The sequence below is a fragment of the Acinonyx jubatus genome, chromosome D1 (assembly GCF_027475565.1).
Source record: "Acinonyx jubatus isolate Ajub_Pintada_27869175 chromosome D1, VMU_Ajub_asm_v1.0, whole genome shotgun sequence".
Lineage (NCBI taxonomy): Eukaryota > Metazoa > Chordata > Mammalia > Carnivora > Felidae > Acinonyx > Acinonyx jubatus.
This window is the reverse complement of record NC_069390.1, coordinates 7661037-7680094: the sequence shown is the minus strand read 5'-3', so window position 1 is coordinate 7680094 and position 19058 is coordinate 7661037. Positions and strand designations below refer to the sequence as shown.

Sequence of the window (19058 nt, the reverse complement as noted above, 5' to 3'; positions counted from 1 at the left end):
CCATCCCCCTCTCCTCTCCTGCTCCAGGGGCATCGCCCCCCCTTCTTTCCCTTCCCTCAATTTGATCCCCATCTTCTCCCTCTGCTCCCCCAAACGTCCCACACCCAGTGTCCAGCCCCGAGCCATGGAGCCCTCGGAAGCAGCAGACAGAGCAGACAAAGAGGCAGAGACAGAGAAGGAGACTGCCAGGCTGAGTGGTCAGCGCGTGTCAAAGCAGAGTGGGAGGCGACACCGAGGTGCCAGAGGTCAGGATGGTGCGTGGGAGGAGGGCCGGCGTGCGTGAGGGTGACCTCACTCTGCCCTGCCAGCCACCACCAAGCCCTCTGACCTCTGGCCAGGCTCCCCTCTCTCCTCCCCCCTCCAAGGCCCAGCCACTGCCCGGGGACCAGGCCCTGGAGAGCAGAGGCCTTCCTCCCCGCCAGGATGTGCAGGCACAGAGGTGGAAAACGTTAAAGGGACCTTGCTTCGCTCGCTGACAGCCCAAAAAACCGCTCCAGCTCCAATCTCGCTCCTCGCTCAGCAGTTAGACCTCAGAATTCCCACCTGGGTGGGGTTTGGCGGTTCTTTTTGGTTTTAGTGGATCTGGGGGTCGGTTTAACCCTCTGAGTTTGTTGCTTTGGTTTGGTTTTTAGAAAAGACATTTATTATGTTTAAGTTTAGATTTAACTTTGGTTTTGGTGTTGCTTATTTGGGGGAAGCGGGGGGCAGAGGAACCACTACATTGCCCCCTGCCCCCGGGACCTTCAGCTGCTGGCGCCGGGGGGGTTTAAGACCTGGCTTAGCCCTTGTTAGCCTCTGGTTAGTGCCTCGTTAAAGATCTGGTTTAGAGTTAGGTGCCTGAAAGCCCTGCCCCCGAAACCTGGGCTGAGGACAGTCCGACTTGTGAAACACCCCTCTTTGGAAACACGGGTTCCCCGGGCCGCGCGGCCATCTGGCCTCTAGCCAGTGACCGGGCGCGGGATGCGTCTGCCTGGCCCTCTGCTCAGCCTCTCCTCCTCCTCCGGCGCCCTCTGGCCGCCTGGCACCTTACTCAGCCCTGGACAGAGTCACCATCTTACAATGGTGGGGGGGAGCCGGAGGCAACCAAAGCTGAGAACTAGTCAGTAGCAGCTAGAATACCAGACCCGGGGAAGCCCTTTAAGGACTATCTCCTCCCAAGATTATTCCCCGCCATAAGAATTAGGAGGAAAACGGACAGGAAATGTGTATAGTGGTCAAACCAGTTTGGGAAGCGACCACTTCACCACGAAACAGCAGGTTTCTTTCTCTCTCCCACGACTTCCCAGAACCTTTGTGAGACCAATGTCCATCTGCAGCTCCGAGAGGCGGGAACAGGAGCCAGCACTTCCCAGGCTCGTTTTCCCACAAATCTCTTTCTCGGGAAGCATCTCACGGGACTTAGGCTTCACCGGACATGGTTTGGAACTGGAAATTGATTCATTCGAGAAATATCTATCGCACACCCACCACGTGCCAGATGCTGACAGTAAAAGCATCCCTCCAACAATGCCCAGATCTTGTTCTCAAATACCTTCCCGCTTCCTTACTTCATCTCATTCTCCCCAGAGCACCCCTCGGGAGGTAGGCTGAGCGGGCTCGCTCTCCCTGTCCTTCTGGAAGTCTTGAGGCAACAGGTGCGCTCCCCGCTTCCACACTCTGGGAAATACCAGAGCGTTTTGCCCCATCTTTCACTTTCCAGGAGAGGAAACTGAGGTCTCCAGAGAAGGGGTGACCACGCAGCTAGGAAAGGACGGCTGGGGTTCACCCTCACCTGATCTGCAAGCCCCGCTCCCTACCCCCCCCCCCCCACCCACCAGGGCTCATCCAGCTCTGCCTCCTGGGGGGTCACAAGTTGTCCCAGCCTCAGCCCAGGCTGCTCCCCTGGCCTCTCTGATTCTGGGAGAGGGAAGTGGGTGATTGAGAGGAAGCTACATAGGTTAGCGAACTCGGCCCCTGTGGCCCCGCCCGCCGTGAACTCCTCAAAGGGTTAAAGTTCGCCCCGCTGGAGACAGCAACCCAGTGCGGCTGGGGGCTGTAGGTTTTAGCGATGTCTGTTACAGTCCCTTTAACTTTTTGTCCTGTTACGGATTTATCACATCTGGTTATCAGCATGTTTAGTCCCCACTGGCTGTGTGGGGGGCTGGAGGTGACATCTGGGGGTTTTAGCTGGGGCAGGCCCCAGTGGACATTTAAAAGCACAGTTATCAGCTGGTTAGGTGGGGGTTTAACACTGCTACTGCCCCCCTAGAGTTTAGCCTTAGAGGTACAGAGCTCGCCCCCTCTCCGAAGGGAATGGGATGGCTTTGCCCTTGGCCCCAACTTCCCTTGGCGACAAGTGGCCTTCTCCCTCACACCCAGCAGTGCCTCGCTACATGTGGCCTCTCAGCTAGCCTGTTCTGTCTTCCTCATCAGCTCGGCACACACAGAAACCCTTGTGGGACACACCTGTCCCTGCCCCTACCTCCTAGTAGGCCCCCTGCCCTCGCCTCTGCTCCTTCTAAGAGGCCTTCTGGACCAACGTGGGCCCATTCCAGAGACAGTGCCCCGGAGCCATTCTCTTGGGGGGTCTTTCCAGTAGGATGGCAGGCCCTCACTCTTTCTTTTCCTCCTTCGAGGAGGACCCTGGTGAAGCCTTCCTACCCTCCCTTTGGATCCTAGGATCAGCACTTCCTGCTTCCCAGAGCCTTCCTGCTCCTAAGTGCAGTGCAGGCTGCCCTGGCTGCTGGCCCTTTGGGAAACCTCCCTCCCCATCTGATCTGCGTTCCAGCCTGCTCTACCGGGATGGTCCAGGAATCCCATGGATTATCCCAGCCCATGCCAGGTTTGGAAGAAGCCCTCTTCTGAGAAAAACCCCACCCTTGTCCAAAACCACCCCTCTAAAGACACAGACTACTGACTCCAGAGGGGAAGGGGGCACCCCCGGTGGGAAAATCAGTCCCTCGCTAAGGGGCGGGCGATGGGGAAGGCACGGTGGGGAAAGAGAGAGCTCTGCACCTTTAAGATAGTGTTTTTAAAGTTAATTAATTAATTAATTAATTAATTCTGGTTAATTACCTTTGTCGAGCAGCCACTCATCTACTACTCGACCAAGCCGGTAGGGGATTCTCTGTCTAGCAATCGCCAGGCGCTCGTTATCAAAGTTTCCTTGGAAAAGTTTAGAAAGACAGTAGGTTTCTCAGGCGGCGAAGTCCAAAGGAGTTAGAAAAGTAATTACGCGTTTCTCAGGAGACTCAGAGTAAGCAGCGACATCCAACGGAAAGGGGGGGAAGGTCCACCCAAGGTGGTAGAAGAAACGCTGGGTCCCCCGTCCTCCCGTGTCCCCTCCCTAGGCTCCCATCCGGAGCCGGCCCCACCCTGGGGGCAACGAGTGACCCAAAGAAAAAGACAGGGACATGGAAGAAAAGGAAAGGGGACCGAAAGAAAAGGCAGCTGGAAGGTCAAAGGCCAGAGGTTAAACAGGTTTATCTGTGCTCAGGCTGTGGTACCCACCTTCCTTCCCCATCCCGAAGTGGGGTGGGGGGGCAGGGAGGGGCATTTAGCGGGTTTAAGTTAGGGGGTGGGGGGCCTCAGTGGCCCAGCTGGTTACTGAGTTTAGAGGGTGGTTTAGAAGGGGGAGGGATGGGTTAAGTGGGGTTTATGCGGCATTTAGGGGGCGGCCCGGCACTCGCGCTTAACAGTGAGATTTAAACCACTTCTCCAGGCATCTCGGCTCCCTTTACCTTCTGTGCTCAGCTCCTCGCTCCACCTTCTTTTGCCAGCTCCACCCCACCCCCCTACCCCACCAGCTTCCGCCTTAATCTCCGCCTCCTACAGGCTCTGCAGCCTTGTCAGCCTGCCCACGATCCTGTCTACCTGCCACCACCCACCACAGGTGACACGCCCCCCAGCAGCCCCACCCGCCCCCCTGCCCTTCTCCACAGCCATGTCGCAGACCCTGGCAGCCCTCTCTGCCTGCCCTGGGCCCCTCCCTACAGGTGCACCCAGCCCTGCCATCTCGGGCTCTCTTTCCCCATCTCAGTCGCATTCCGAGACCCTCAGACTCGTCTCTGCTCAGGTCCCCTTTCATTTCTGCCCTGGGGACCCAGCCCAGCTCCTGACCCCTCTCACTCACTAGCCTTTCTCCTTCTAGCTCCTTTCCCCAATTCCCAACCCCGCCCTTCCTCAACCCTGCTGTGCCCACCTGTCCCTCTTTCCACTCACCATTGTCTAGTTCTTGGAGATGGGGAGGGAAGGGGTGTATATGTGGGGGGGGGGGGGAGGAGAGGGAGAGGGAGAGGGAGGGAGAGTGAGCCTGTGGAAAGGGGTCTGCCAGTGTGCCTAGGAGTTGTGTGTTCCTCCCTGCATCCACAGGCTGTGGATTATTCCAGTCTGCAGCAGTGGAAGTAGAAATGATTTCCTTTGGGAACCTGGCCACTCTTCCCACTGAAACCACACACAGGGTTCAATAACGTGTTATGGGGGTGCTTTTCTGATCATCTCACACTGCGCAGCTACACTTGCTGCCCGGTGAGACCGGGGCCGGGCCTGCGGTGGACCTCTCTCGTGAACAAGCACACCACGTGTTCATGCGTGCGTGGCAGGTGCCTCCTTGGGTGCTTCTGGGGCAAATGAGACCTTGCCTTCCCTACAGATTTAGGTCGCTGGTGTTTTAAGTAAACAATGGATTGTTCACTCGTTTAGTCACTCAACAAACACATCTTGAGCATCTGCTCTGTTCCTGGGGCTGGGTATCAGAGGTGCAAAGATGAGGGCCTGGCCCTTGCCCACAGAGGACCCCAGCCAAGCACGGGAGACTGGCAAGTAACCGGCAGTGTTCTTTGCTCCGTTAGAGGTGGCACAGGGCATCCCACCCTGGGGACAGGAGTGAGAGGGACTGAAGAAGACGCTGGAGGAGAGGTGAAGGCCAGAAGGGAGTCCGGCAGGGAAAGAAGGGAGTCAGGCAGGGAAAGCAGGGGCAGACCACGCATGCAGGGGCAGAGAGGCAGGAGGGCAGGAAGCATTTAGGGACATACCTGCACTGGGATACTTGTGTGTATGTCTGTGTGTGTGTGTGTGGCCGTGTATTTGTCCCTGTGTGTGTCCTGAGAGGAAGGGAAGAATGTACATCCTTCTCACTGAAGCACGTAACAATTCTAACCAAAGTTCTGTTTGTTGAGCGCCTCCTCTATACCATGCCATTCTGGCGCCTTCGTTGGGTCATCGGACAGAATTCTCTCAGTATCGCTATGAAGCGTGTATGATCCCTACCTTTCAGAGGTGGAAACAGATTCAGAGAGGCTGGACGACCCACCCAAGGCCACACAGCTTGTCATCAGGAGATCCAGGATTAAAAGTCTGGCCCTGCTGACTCAAGAGTCCAAGAGCTGAGTCTCTGGGCTTCCGGAAAGTCTGGAAGGCCCAGGCTCTGGGCCCACGCACTCCACTAACCCAGCCTGCTTCGCATCGCTGGGGGTGACACCCTCGGCTTTTGCAGACCGTCCGCCCTCACGCCGCAGCCAGGGGACGGGCTGTCTTCCCCACCCCCAGCCAGGGGTCCCTGAGCAGAGGAAGGGCAGACACGAGTCCTCCAACCTGGCCTCTGGCCTGCTAGGCTCCGAGGGAAGAGTTCTGGACCCAAGTCGTGGCTCGATGTGGTGAAACCTTCATGTTCTCCCAGCCCGGCTCTGTTCAGCCGAGGCTGATGTCCTCGCTGATACAAAGGTTGCCCTCCTGTGTGTGTGTGTGTGTGTGTGTGTGTGTGTGTGTGTGACAGAGAGAGAGAGAGAGGAGACTGATGATCACAGGGCAGTCATACCTACATGGCCTGGCCTGTGCACGTGCCAGCCGTCACATGGGAGTGTCTGTGCACCTGCATGGCCCCACAGGCGCCCAGAACCTTGGGGTAGGCTGGCACCCCTCTGCAGGACTTTCGTTTCCCTTACGTCTGTCTGACCATCCGAGTATTTGCAGTCATCCGTGTGTCCGTGGTTGGCCTGTGTGTCCATCACCCTCTGTATTTCTCGGGCCACGTGGTTCTCTTTTTTTGTCCAGAATGTTGGGGACAAGACTGCGTGACTGGGAGCTGGGAATCTCCACCGGCGTCTTTACGACGCGTAAGCGGGCCCGTGAGGGTGTGCACACCTGCACTTTTCCCTGTCCTTCTGCCCACGCCCTCCTCAGTCGGGGTGGGGCAGCCCCCGCCTCGGCTGTCACTTCTGCCTCGGAGAGGGACCGAGGCTGCACATGCTCTCGCTCCTCCTCGGTCTCCCCCGTGTGTGTGGCTCTGCAGGGTCACTCAGCCATATTATACCTCCGCATGTCTACGTTTCTGCAGTGTTCCCCTGCAGTGGTTCTGTTTCCCCCACCCTCTCAATCTCCCGCACTGGGCTCTCTTCCTCTCCCTCCCGAGGCTCTGTCCACCTCTTCTCCCACTGGTTGGGTCTGTGCCACCACGTCTCCATATATCTCTCTGCCTCACTTGGGGAGCTGCCTCCGTCTTTGCTCTTGTCTCGGTGACTATTTCCATATCTCTCCATCACCCCTCCCCTGGCTGCCCCCTCACTCTGAGGCTCTTTCTCTGCCTCCTCATTCCTCCCATGTCCTCATCCCCTTCTCTCCCCGTGCTCCTCAGACCTTGGTTTGTCCTGGGCCACCACAGCTGTCACACTGTTGAAACTGGGTCTGGTTGCTGTGCTCACGCCTCCTAGACTGCGAGCTCCCTGCAAGCAGAGGCCGGGTCCTGCTCCCCAGTGTCTCTGGCACAGGACCTGATGCCTAGTAGGTTGCCAGTGAAGGTTCGTGGAATGTTCTGGCACTCTTGTCATTTGGCCTTCTCTCCCTTTCACCATGTCCCCTATTCCCTGAGACACGGGTTCCTTTTCTCTGCCTCTCTGTGGTCACTTCTCTTCCTTTATCTAGGTCTCCTGATATGGATCTATGATCTGCTGTCTGTAGAGACCTTGGTTCGTTCCTTGGCTCTGTCCTTGGGAACAAGCCTGCCTCCTCGCCAAGATATATTCTGGGTTACTTATGGATCTTCTCTTTTTGGTTTCTGCATCTGCCTCCCCACTTCTGCCTGTCCCTCAATTCTAAACCTATTCTTTCCTCCATCGAGTCAGACTCTCCCTACTTCTCCCCTTCTTCCTCTTCTTTTCTCCCCCAGCTCCACCTGGGCCCTGGCCTCGCAGTCTTCCCAGCTCAGCTCTGCCCTTGCCCTCCTAGCCCACAAACTCCCACCACCGAGGACTAGCTCGCCCTTGCAAATCCCAACCTTTTTCTTCAGCCACGCCCCGCCCGCGTCCCAACTAGCCACGCGGTTCTCTCGGCCTCGCCCCCAGCCGGAAACATCTCCGCTTAGCCCCGCCCCGGTGCAGGCAGCGATCCTATCAGAGGCCGCCCTGCCCGCCCCGCCCCACCCACAGCGCCTCCTCCGCCCGCCGGCGCCGCCTACCTGCCGGGTACCGCTCATTGACCGGCCAGCTGTCCACCTGCAGGGTGGCGTTGCCGCCACTTCGAGTGAAGCGCACCACGTGGTATTTGCCGTCGCTCACGATGGCGTTGGGCTCGTCGATGGTAATGTCGTCCGTGCCCACGTTAAAGATCACCCCCACGGTGCCCTGGTCCTGGGGACAAGGAGGTAGAGGTGAGGAACCGGGAAGGAGTAACGGTTCACTCTTTCCAGAACACCTGTGACCACCACCGGCCCAGCTCCGTGGCACTTCACAGCTTTGCAATGCACATCTCTCAGTCATGCCTTTGCTGGACAGTGTCACCTGCCCGAGGAGGCCGGTGAGCTTGCCTGCCCCCCACATGCAGCCAAGAGAGTGGGCCTGAGATCCAGAGAGGTGGGGGCCGCCATGGGGTACAGAGCCTGGACCGAGAGCACTTCCCCAAACCATACCGGCTTCTTGCCTTTTGGTTCATACAGAATATTCACAAATGTTTACAGGGCACCCATTCTGTGTGAGGGCCACTGAGCCCAGGCCCCAGACAAGGCGACCGGGACTAAGTTGGGGACCAGTGGGAGCTCAGAGGGTGGAAACCTCCGTAGGGCACGACCAACAGAGAAGTCCACGGAAGCCAGCCCCGTGCCTGAGGAAAGTCTGGCCTCCCCACTCCCCACCACCCCCAGCCTCAAGCCTCCCCTCCCCTGCATGCTCAGCACTGAGCGGGGCCCCTGGGACCCCTGCACTGGGGCATCAACATGCCTCTCCTGGTAGCTCATCGTCCCCCATGGTTGTCAGGCCTGAGTGTGAAGTCACAGGAGCGGAGGTGGGGGTCTGGACTGTGTGTATTGCGGGGGTGATGGGTATGGGAAAAGATCAGGGAGACAAGCCACAGCAGACTCACTAAGGAAAGGTGAGCAGGTAGGGGTAGAGGACGGGGCTGGCGGCTGAGGAAAGACAGGTGAGGAAAGACAGGGACTGAAGCCTGGAGAAGGGGAGGAAAGGGTCTCAGCAACCCCCCGGACCTAGGACCCAAGCCCTGAGCAGGGCAGTGCCTGGGGAACCCTGCAGAGGCCACCCAGGATCCAGCCCCAGAAGAGTTCCGTTGATGGCTCCAGAGTGGGAGGGAGCACTTCACTGAATCCTTAAAATGTGCCAGGCCCTCTGTGGGTACTGTGCACGTGTGTCCTCTCCATCCCCACAGCGACCCTCTCAGGAAGCTTATGGTACCCCCAATTCACTGAAGAGGAGACTGAGCTCAGGGAGGTGAAGTAACGTCCCCAAATCCACATCACAAGAAAGGAACCCCAGGTTTGAACTCCAGTTGGCCTGACTCCAAAGCCAGTGCTCTCTCTTCCTTGCCCACTAGTCTAAGGAGACACGGACTCAAACTGCGGGGGGGGGGGGGGGGGGGTGAGGAATGATCTGAGAGGCTACTGAGGCCAACCTACCTGAGAGACAAAGACATCTAAAGGAGCCAGGGGGAGGCCCAGGAGGCCCTGAACCTGAGCCTCTATTCCATTCCCCTGAACTTCCCAGCAGCACTCCTGAGCTCAGCCTCCTGAGTCCCCCACGCCCTCCTGCATAGGACAGAAACCCACACAGGCTTACTTAGGCCCCCTGGATCACACACGGTCATGGGACCCATGACCCATCATCAGAGAGGACACACACTCCTGGGGTCTTCCTGAAAGACTAGCCCAGTCCAGCCTGGGCATTAGGACCCATTCAGCTGTCAACTCCTGCAGCCAACAGAGCCAAGCAGCTTGGTGGCCCTGGGGATGGGGAGGGGATTGGGGTTTTGCAGAGACCTGTGCAGGGCACAGGGGGTGCAGCTGTGGCTCACTTGGAGATCCACGCCCAATCCCTTCCCCACTCGTGGGTCCAGTTCTCCCCATCCTAGAACTTGGGAAAGCCACCTGTGCATACGCACGCGCGCGCGCACGCGCGCGCACACACACACACACACACACACACACGCAGCATCTCTCCTCAGATGCAGTAAAGCAGGGAAACTGAGGCTGGGCTTGCCTAACAAAGAGTACTCGCAAGCCCCCGCCCCCACTACCCACAGACTGACAACATCGCAGGGAGATGGGACGGTCACGGGCGCCCCACGCACGTGGAGGAAACAGCCGGTGCCCCTCAGTACTATTGTTAGTAACGCCGCTGAGAGTTTCTCCCCGTGAGGCTCAGCCAGGAGGTGATGGCGGTCAAGGACCCCAGGCAGAGGGCCGGCCAGGGCGACTGGAAGGCAGGACACCTGGGTTCCCTAGGAGGCAGCCGAGCTCAGAGCCACGCGCTCCGGGGGAGAGGCAGCTCCCAGAGCTGCTCCCGACGTGAAGTCAGTTGTCACTTCTGTTAAAGTCATTAATTCCTAATTCCCCAATTACCTCATTAGGCGGCGGTGGGGAGAACGCGGCCGCTCCTACAGCAAATAATTATGGGAGTCAAAATTAATTTGGCAAAGTGGAGCGACGCTTTATTAGAAACGTCAAATTGCTTTTCTCTTATTTTGCTGCCGCCTCCCCACTCTCTGAGAGCTGCTAATGACGCGGTGGCGGGAGCTGGTGTGTCACCAGGAGAGGAGGGGCTGGGGGGCTGCCCCGAGGGGCTTCTGGGCCCGGCTCCTCCCCCAGAGCTGGCCTCTCCCGTGGCTCCCACACTTCCTCCAGGGCCCCCACCCTCGCCAGGCTCCCCGTCACGGCCTGGCGCCCCCCTCCGGCCCTCTGCAGCACCAGGCGCCGGGCCTCATTCCTCCATGACCCCGCCACAGGCCTCGCCTGCTGGGAGAGAAGAGGAGACCCCTTCTCCCTGCACCCCGATCCCCTACCCTGTGTCTTCAGCGCCGGGGAGCCCCGTCCCCTTGCCGCACAGGCACAAAGACACACAGAAGTGGTCAAAGAGGCAGACACGCAATACACGCAGATTGACTCGCCCCGTGGAATCGCAGATGGTCGGGGTGTGGACTGACACTGTGCGCTTCCTACGGGCCAGGCCGTGTCCCGAGGGCTTGATACGCGCCATCTCATTTAAACCGCACGGCCTCCCTTTGTCCTCTCAGCACCCAGCTACTACACGGATGAGGAAACTGAGGCTGAGAGCCATGGGGTGACCGCACAAGGACAGAGCAAGGAAGTGGCACAGCTGACACTCCAATCCGGGCCCTCAGCTCCAAAGCCACGCATGGCCTCTCGTGAGTGTGTGGAGAGAGAACAGGAGCCCTACTCACAGAGAGAAGGACACGGAGACACGGCCACACCTGCCACAGGGTCAGGAGACTGGAGCAACAGCAAATACCAGTCCTCTGGGAAAGGCAAAGCGATCAGAGGCCACCAGCCTGTGCCCCCACCCCAGTCCCCCAAGGTCCCACTGTCACTGCTGACGCCATCGATACGCACCCAGCCCCACGTCACACACAGTCAACGTGCTGTCCGCAGTCACAATCTCCAGAGACACTGTCACACGAGCACGAACCTTCCAGGCCTTCTTCCCAGGCTCCTCGCCACTCCACACCCCTCTCCTACACACTTCCCTGCCTGGCCTCCTCCGTCCAGCACCCAGCGGCTGCCGCTTCCATCCCAGCCCATGGGACATCTCACACCTCCTTCCTTGGCTCCCCGGCGGTGGGGGAGGGGTCTGCAACCATGGCACCCGGGAAGAGCTGTTGCGCAAGGAGGGGCCGGTAGCCATGGTCCCATCAGGGGGAGAGGCCAAGAGCCCAGACATGCTTCCTTGGTCCCCTTAAAGCCCAGATCCCCCACCCCCACACCCAGACCTTTCCAGCACACAGGGCCTGGCCACCCTACTCAACCCCCCCAGCTCGGGAGTCCTGGCCAGGGTCAGCATGTGGGAGGCGGGCGGCGAAAGGACGCAGTTGTAAGGGGACTTGGAGGTGGAAATGGAGACTGAGGTCAGAGGCCCAGGGGTTAAGTCCGTGGGGAGGGGACAGGGAAGAGGCTAAGGGCAGAAATGAAATAGGGCAAGGCCAGAGGCCATAGGGAAGGGTGTGGGGCTGGACCAGAAGGGGAAAGGGTCACAGAAGACAAGGGGCTACCCGAAGACTAGAGTTAGGATGGAAACTGAGAGAGGAGCCGTGGGTGCGGCAGGTAGGACGGGGCAGGGGGGTGGTGTGGCAGGTGGGCAGGTGGACGGAGGAGGGAGTATGGCAGATGGGGCAGATAGGGAGGTAGGGCGGGCGGAGGGCATAATGGGTATGGCAGGTAGGGGGTGTATGGCAAGAATGGTGGCTATGGCAGGGGGAGCGGGTAGGGTATGATGTTGGGGGGGAGGGTGGGCAGATGGGGGGCGGGTTTGGTGGGAGGCCCAGAGGGAGGCACTGGGAAGAAGCAGATGTGGAGGGGAGCCCGGCGAAACAGCCAGAGCCAAGTGGGACAGGAGGCCAGGATAAGGATGTGGGGTGCGGCCAAGAGGCTAGAGGCTGTAGGGGAGACAGGGTCAAGGGGCTGCCGGGAGGGCAAAGGTCATGGGAACAGAGGTTACAGGCGGAGCACAGACAGCAGCAGGATCTCAGGCAACGTGCCTTGCGGCTGCTCTGGGGCGGGGTGGCCTGAAGAAGCGTGGCAAGAACAGGCACAGGACACAGTGGGCTGCCCCGGGTGGCCCAGCGGGGAGCAGGCAGTGGCCCCGGGGGAGTCACAATGTGGGCTGCAGGAGAATGGCCCAGAAGGCTCAAGGAGGCCCCTCTGCTCAGGAAGGTCAGAGGACCCAGAGCCAGGGAGTGGGGAGCCGGAGAGCGTCAGACCGGCCAGGGCGGCTCCGGGAGTGCAGAACAGGAAGGGGCTAGGTCTCAGGGGCAGAACCACGCAGAGGAACCTCCAGGAATCGGGGGGGGGGGGGGATTTGAGGTGCTGATCCCATGGCGGTGAGGGGACTGAGCGGATTTGGGGGGGGGGGGGTGGGGTCAGGGGCCAGGATCCTTACGATGTGCAGCTGCAGATAGTCTCCGAGGCCGGAGGCACTGTCCACCCGCACCAGCACAGCACTCCGCTGGTGCGTGCTGAAGCCCACGGCCAGGCGGTCCATCCTCGTGCTGGGCCGGTCATTGGGGGGCCACGTGTAGGTGATGAGCGCTCCCCCCTTCCCAAAGATGTATGTGGTCCCGGCTGCAGAGAGAAGGGAGAAGGAGAGATGACTTCAGGAGAGCGAAGCGAGCAGGTCCTCGGGGCTGCAACCAGAGCACGGGGACACCAGGCCCTGCCATCCCAGGGAACAGTTGGCGGGCGGGTGCCCGGCGGAGGGCCTGCGCACGCGCACAGACAGACGTAGCTGCCTCATCAAGGATTCTAGCTGTAATTACAGCAAAACAGAGAGGCGACAGAGAGAGTGGCACAGAGAGGGAGCCCAGAGAGAGGCTGCAAGGGGACTGAGAAGCGCACCGAGGGCAGGCAGGACCGACCTCGGGGGGGGGGCCTGGGCCCCGACCGGCTCAACTTCTCCCAGGGCTGGCAGAGGTGACAGATCGGAGGTGTGTGCTTCTGTGGGGCCAAGCTGAGCAAGCACTGAGGCAGAAGGAGCCCCAGGCGATGGCGAGTGGAGCAGGGGCTGTGTTCAGCTCTGACTCATCGCCTACAGGCTGGCACCCTTCCACTGCCTGCCCCCACCTCCTCCCAAGCCCCTGGAAATCCTGGTCCCAGTTTGTCCAGGACTCCTTGCTTTCACTCCCAATTAGGAGGGGGGCTGCCTGGGGCCCAAAGAGGGGGTGTCTGGAGCCTTACCCATCAAAGAAGAGACAGACCTTGGGGGATGGGGAGACGGGTACAACGGACTAGAGACTGACAACCAGAGGAGGAAGGAGGCAGAGAGACAGATGGACAGAGAGGGACAGAGAGGGGTGTAGGTGAGAGAAAGTGGGAGAACAGGAGCCAGGGATGAAGGCTCCCTCTCCCTGCCCTCCCCCACCCCACCCTCTCTCCCCTCTCAGTCTCCTCCATCCGGCTGCCGGGGGCGGGTGTGAGGTCCCTAACGATCTCAGCCCCAAAATAAACCCCATTAGTTGCCATGTTCCCTCCTGCGGCTGACTGGGCTCCCTGGGGGGTGGAAGGGGTAGGTAGGGGCAGACCGTTGGCTGGGATGGGGGTGGGGGGCTGGACGCCCAGGTTCCTGGAAGGGAGCCTTGTCTGGGAAGCCTAGAGGACTTCTACTCGGGGGGCCTTCAGAGAAGGAAAAGAACTATCTTGCATTCTTTAGAACCTAAATAGAGCAGATGAGATTCATAAAATGCTTAATTAAATAATTAGCCACTAACGACTCCTCTCAAAGCACTTCTTGGGGGGAGGGAGGGGAGAGGGGTTTAGGGGAAGACTTATCCAGAGAGAAAGGCGGTGGGGCCTGAGGACACGTGCCTGAAGTAGGCTGGGAGGAAAGTGGGGCCTTGTGGGTAGGAGAAGTTGGGGTGTGGGGTCAGGGAGCTAGGAGCCAGGGAGGGCAGGCCCGAGGGAGACTTGAGGAGGGCCTGGAGCCTAGACACTTCCGAGGAACAAACTCTGTCAAGACGGCAGCCCAGCTGGTCACCCCCCTCAAGGCCAAACCCCTCAAGCACCTTGGGGTCTCTCACCTTAGGGTCTAGGCACCCCACTGCAGTTTGGGCAATCACGGATGAGGGGGATCTACCCCAGGAAGCCCCTAGGCCCCTGAAGGAGAGGGACCCTGAGTGCCTTGGACGGAGGCACCGTCTACACCATCTGCAGGCCCAGGGAAGAGCTGAGGGGAGATAGGGGAGACTGCTGCCTGGGTCCCAGAGAGGCAGCAGGGGTTGGGGGAGAAGGAACTGTTCTCCAGAGCGCTGGTCATCAGCGCCTTCCCTCTCCCCAGATCTGGCCTGAGAGGAGAGATGACCCCGGCCCCCAGGGCAGGGCAAGCAGGAAAGAACCACCTCGACGTCTAAAAACTGACATCTGGCCACAGCAAGTCATTGGGAGAGCACCCTCAGCAGACAGAGGCAGCTTGGCTCTGGCCCCTCCAGACCCACGAATCCTTTAAACTTGGGGGGGGAGGGGGTGCGGTACGGGGTGGGAGCTGGAGGCCCCGGTGTCAGGAGGGAGCCCCAGGATCAGGGTGGAGGGCTGACTGGGGGCAGGGTACACAGTGAGCCGCACCCCCACCCCAGGCGGGTCACCTGCCCGGAAGGGGCCAGGCCTGAAGGCCGGGTGCAGGGCAGGCCTCTCAGCCGGCAACAGTCTCTCCATTCCCAACACTGCAGCACTCTGGAAAACCGGCTGTTTCCATGGCAACCATCATACCCAGGGTCCTCCCTTCCCCCTCCACTCACAAGCTGCTAGTCCAAATTTGGGGGGTGGGGAGGGCCAGGGGAACAGAGATTGCTGACCTTCTTCCACACGGCCCCCTGACCCGGCCTCCCGGACCAGAGGCCGCTTCCTCTCCACCCTATGGGCTCCGGGGGGGCCCCCAGGTAGATGTGGGGAGTGGGGCTCATCGGTTTTCTTGGTCCCTCACACCTGCCAAACCCCATTTCTGTGGAGCCCGTTCCCAAACCTCCCAGGTCTAAGGGAAGGGAGGCCCTCTCTCCTCATTTCCCCACCCCAACCCCAGACAGTACATCACCTTGGACAGAACCCGGCCTGAACCCAGACAGGGCCTGAGGAGCAGGCAGGCCCCGTGCCCCACGGGGCAGTGAGGCCTCCGGGATCGGGGGCGCGGCCGGCACCCCCAGCGCCGGGCCCCACGGCAGACACATCCCCAGTGACGCACCCGCAGACCCCACACCCACACCCACACCCAGGCGACGACACACCCAGCCGCACACAAAGACCCAGCGTGGAGAGGCAGACTCCGATAGGAGACACGAGGCGGCCAGCAAACATTGTAAAAAGTGCACAAAGGCAGGCCTGGGCGGGCAGCGAGGGCAGGACTGGACGGCCAGCGTCCCCGCGCCCAAGGCCAAAGGGCACCTGCCCACAGCCCTCCAGTTCCCAGCCCAGGCCACGCTCAGCCCGGCTTCCCCGGGGGCTTTATTACCCAGCTGTTCTGACGCTGCAGCTGGCTTATTACGCGGGGCGGGCCTGTTAAAGCCTAAGGGCGTTTATTACACTGTGGGGGAATCGGACCGATGAGGTTGAATGGCTTATTGGACTGGGGCAGCAGTAATTACCCTGGGGAGACATTTCTCCCCCCAGCAGGGCACCTCCTTCCATCCCGGTAGGGGAGGAAGGCAGGCAGGGGGATGGGGCTCTGCCAGGTCCCTTCTGGTTGCTCCCCAGCTGGACCCCGAGCCCTGGAGATAACTCTCACCTCCCCCACCCCCCACCCCCGCCCCTCTGCAAGCTGTCCTGTATGCCCCCGGCCACCAGACTCCCCTGGAGGGGAAGGCATGGAGACAAGGAGCCCAGGACACCACACCACATCTAGAACCTCTGAAAGGTTCCAGAAAGGGCTCCGGAGAAGAGAGGGGCCTAAGCCAAGGCCCAGAATATTAACTCTAGGAGGCCCAGACCCACTGTCTTTGACCTCCCCATGTAGCTAGTGAGTGCCATAGTGCACAACAGGGCAGGGCGGGGGGGCACACAACCCCAAAGCCCAAGACAAGAGAGCCTCTGGCCAGAAGCAAGATGCCACAGGCCCAGGTGCCCACCGCCAACAGCCCAGGGCTGGCACCTTCTGTCCACACCCCGCATAGTCTGGGCCTCCTGGATGCAGAAATTTACTGACCCAGTAAGACACTAAACGATCAAGAATCTTCCATATAGTTCCCACACACCTGCATTCTAGAAAGACACACACACACACACAACCATTAATAATGGTTAGCTAACCCAGACCCAAACAATAAACTCACTCCATGTGAATAACCACCCATGCAGTGATGCCCCTGTGGTTCAAACTACATATGCAGCCCCTCCGTCTGCCAGTCTCCCAGCTGCATCAGAAGCCATGACAGAAACCTTCTGGTAGATCTCGAAATCATGAGAGGATAAAACGTCCTGCACAATCCAGAAAAGCCACGGTCCTAGGTGCCCATAGCCCATCCTGGCTCTTTGTAAATGGACCTTCACTACCCTGGCGGTGGGGGGGGCGGGGGTCTCCACAGTCCCTGGGCTCAGCGCTCTGGCCCATTTCTGGGCCACACACCATCCAGTCACAGACCCCAAGTTCACCCACCCATGTGCAGAATCAAAATAAATGCCAGCCCCCTTTATAAGCTGGAGTGATGAATCCAGAGCTCTCTATCCCTGGCTTCAGGGAGTAGTAGAAACAAAGGTCGGGGGCTGAAAGGCTCTGAAACCAGAATCAGGGTCAAGGACCAGGAGAGTGTCACCCCCTCGGGGCATTTTTCGGATCCAGGTGTACTGGTCCCCCCCCACACACACACACCCACCCACCCAAGCCCAGATGACATCAGGTGCAGGGGTGTCAATGGGCATCTGGCAGGTGGATATGGATATTATGCAACAGGAGGGGTTGAGGGGTGGAGGTAAATGGAGGGAAGGGAGGAAAGGAGGAGGGAAGGGGGGAGAGGGGGGAAGGAAGGCAAGGAGAAATACGGGGAGAAGCCCAGAGAAAGGACACAGAGAAGCAGGTGCAGAAGGAGAGGCTCCCTCACACCGGGGGATGTGGGGGAGACGTTGGGGCAGAGAGGGAGGATGCCCCTTGGTCTAGAAAGCTCTCCCAAGTTGGCCTCTTCCTCTAGCCGAGCAGGGGGTCCCAAGAGAAACCTGTCCCTTCCCCTCCTCTCCTGACTAAGGTGAACAGAGGTGGGGCCAGCCAAAGGGCCTCCTCCCAACTCTTCTATCTGCCCTCTGCTCCTCTTCCTTCCTCTCACCTGCCTAACCCTCCATGGGTCCCTCCCTTCCGGTTCCCACCACCTTCCAGTTGTGTCCTGCGGCTGCTCCTCGGTTGCCCTGTGGCACCGGGCAGCCATTAGCCCTCTTGGGGCTATTTTTCTCCTCCACACAGCAAGGGGGTGGCCATCTCTGAGGCAACCCCAAAACCAACATTCCCTAGCAGCGCCCCCCCCCCCCCACCTCCATGCTCTCTCCTCCATTTTCTCTCCCGGTCTCCCAGCTCCTTGCATCCTGACCCCAGCTCCTTCACTGAGCCCTCCTCTGCCACTCAGCTCCTAGGAAGGTCCCTCCTTCCAATCTGCTCGCCTCTCCTGGGCCTACTCCTCTCTCACCTCTGGCCCTCTGCTCCTCACTGCACGCACGCTGCCTCCCCCCCCCCCCCAACATCCCGGCCTCCCCTCTATATCTCACCACTTTGCCCATCGCCTCAGTGCCCAGAAGGATCACGTCCTATCTGGGCCCCTTTGGGAGGAATCACTGGGCCTCTGGGGAGCCAGAGGGGACAATGAAGAGGAGCGACGAGGGCACAGAGGGCCCAAGAGCTTGTGGGGAGAAAAAAAGGGGGTTAAGAGCCAGAGAAGGTGTGGGCTGGGGAAGTGGAGGAAGAGAGAGACCTGGGAGCAGAGCGCTGGATGGAGAGGACCCCAGTCTTATGAAGACATGAGAGGAGGTACACTGGGGGAGAGAGAGGGAGGCAGTAGAGAGGAGGGTGGGAAGGGGCCACTCTTGGGAAGTGGACAAAGACGGAATAGAGCGCGGAAAAAGAGGAAAAGATAGAGTAGGAAAGGGGGCGAGAAGATTGGGAGGGACACAGGGGCAAAGGTTGGGAAGCAAAGATGGACGGAGGAGGAGTAGCACGAGGGAGGCAGAGAAGAGCGCAGAAATGGTGGACCAGGAGGGGCGCGGAGGAGAGGCGACGAAGACACAGGCATGGCAGGTGAGGGAGGAACAAGAGTGGAGTGAAAAAGAAAGAGAGGTGATGGATGGGCAGAGATGGAAAGTGATGGACGCACAGAAATGGGAGGTGACAAGGGTACAGAGTGAGAGCTGGTGACAGCACAGTGATGAGAGATGGTAGGAGTCCAGATAAAAGGTGATGGGAGCTTGGAGATGTCAGAACACCATGGGAGTCAAGGTGGGAGGTGATGGGGGGACCGGAACAGGAGGCGAAGGAGGCGCAGAGATGGGAGGGGGGGAGGTGCAGAAGTGGGAGGGAGAGAGGTACACAGATGGAGGGGATACGGGTCCCCTATGGAAAGGGATGCCAGTATGCAGGGAAGGGACGTGATGTGTGGACTAAAATGGGAAGTGATAGGGTCTCCGGGATGGGAGGTGACAGGTCTGATCTGGACTGGGAAGGAGGGACCTGAGCTGGGAAGCGATGGGGTCCGGCACGGGAAAGAGGGGTGAAGTGTCAGGACGTGTCAGTGATGGAGAGAGTGCAGAGGCTGGAAGTTGTGGGGTGCGGTGACGAGAAGCGAGGGGTCACGGGGACCAGGGAGGACAGAGGTGGAAGGCGGCAGGTACTGAGTTAGGAAGGAATGGCACACAGAGAACCTGAGGGTTGAAGCTATGAAGTGATGGGGGGCCGAGGCGGGAGGTGATACAGGGCGGAAACAAGAAGTGAGAGAGGTTGGAAATGGAAGTTGATGAGGTCTGAGAGGGAAGGTGAAGCCGGTCTGGAGATGGAAGGGTTATGAGGGGCTGAGATAAGAGGTGACAGGAAGTGGAAGGTGACAGAGGCCTGGCCCAGGTTGATGGGGTGACTGGGATGAGGGGAGGTGGGGAGATTGGGCTGGGAGATCATAGGGAG

The 19058-nt window shown here is 59.6% G+C and overlaps 1 protein-coding gene across 34 annotated transcripts in view; it reads right to left on the bottom strand.

Moving 5' to 3' along the window:
* NRXN2 (neurexin 2) overlaps nt 1–19058 on the bottom strand; it is a 108200-nt gene that overhangs the window by 15687 nt on the left and 73455 nt on the right. For 24 of the 34 annotated variants that reach the window (XM_027045829.2, XM_053202969.1, XM_027045830.2 and 21 more), the window contains 3 exons: nt 12369–12550; nt 7430–7601; nt 3055–3144 (listed from right to left, as the gene is read on the bottom strand). In XM_027045829.2, the coding sequence (XP_026901630.2) occupies nt 3055–3144; nt 7430–7601; nt 12369–12550 (444 nt within the window). The remainder of the gene's footprint in view (nt 1–3054; nt 3145–7429; nt 7602–12368; nt 12551–19058) is intronic. The other 10 variants (XM_027045834.2, XM_027045841.2, XM_027045833.2 and 7 more) reach the window with 1 other exon arrangement.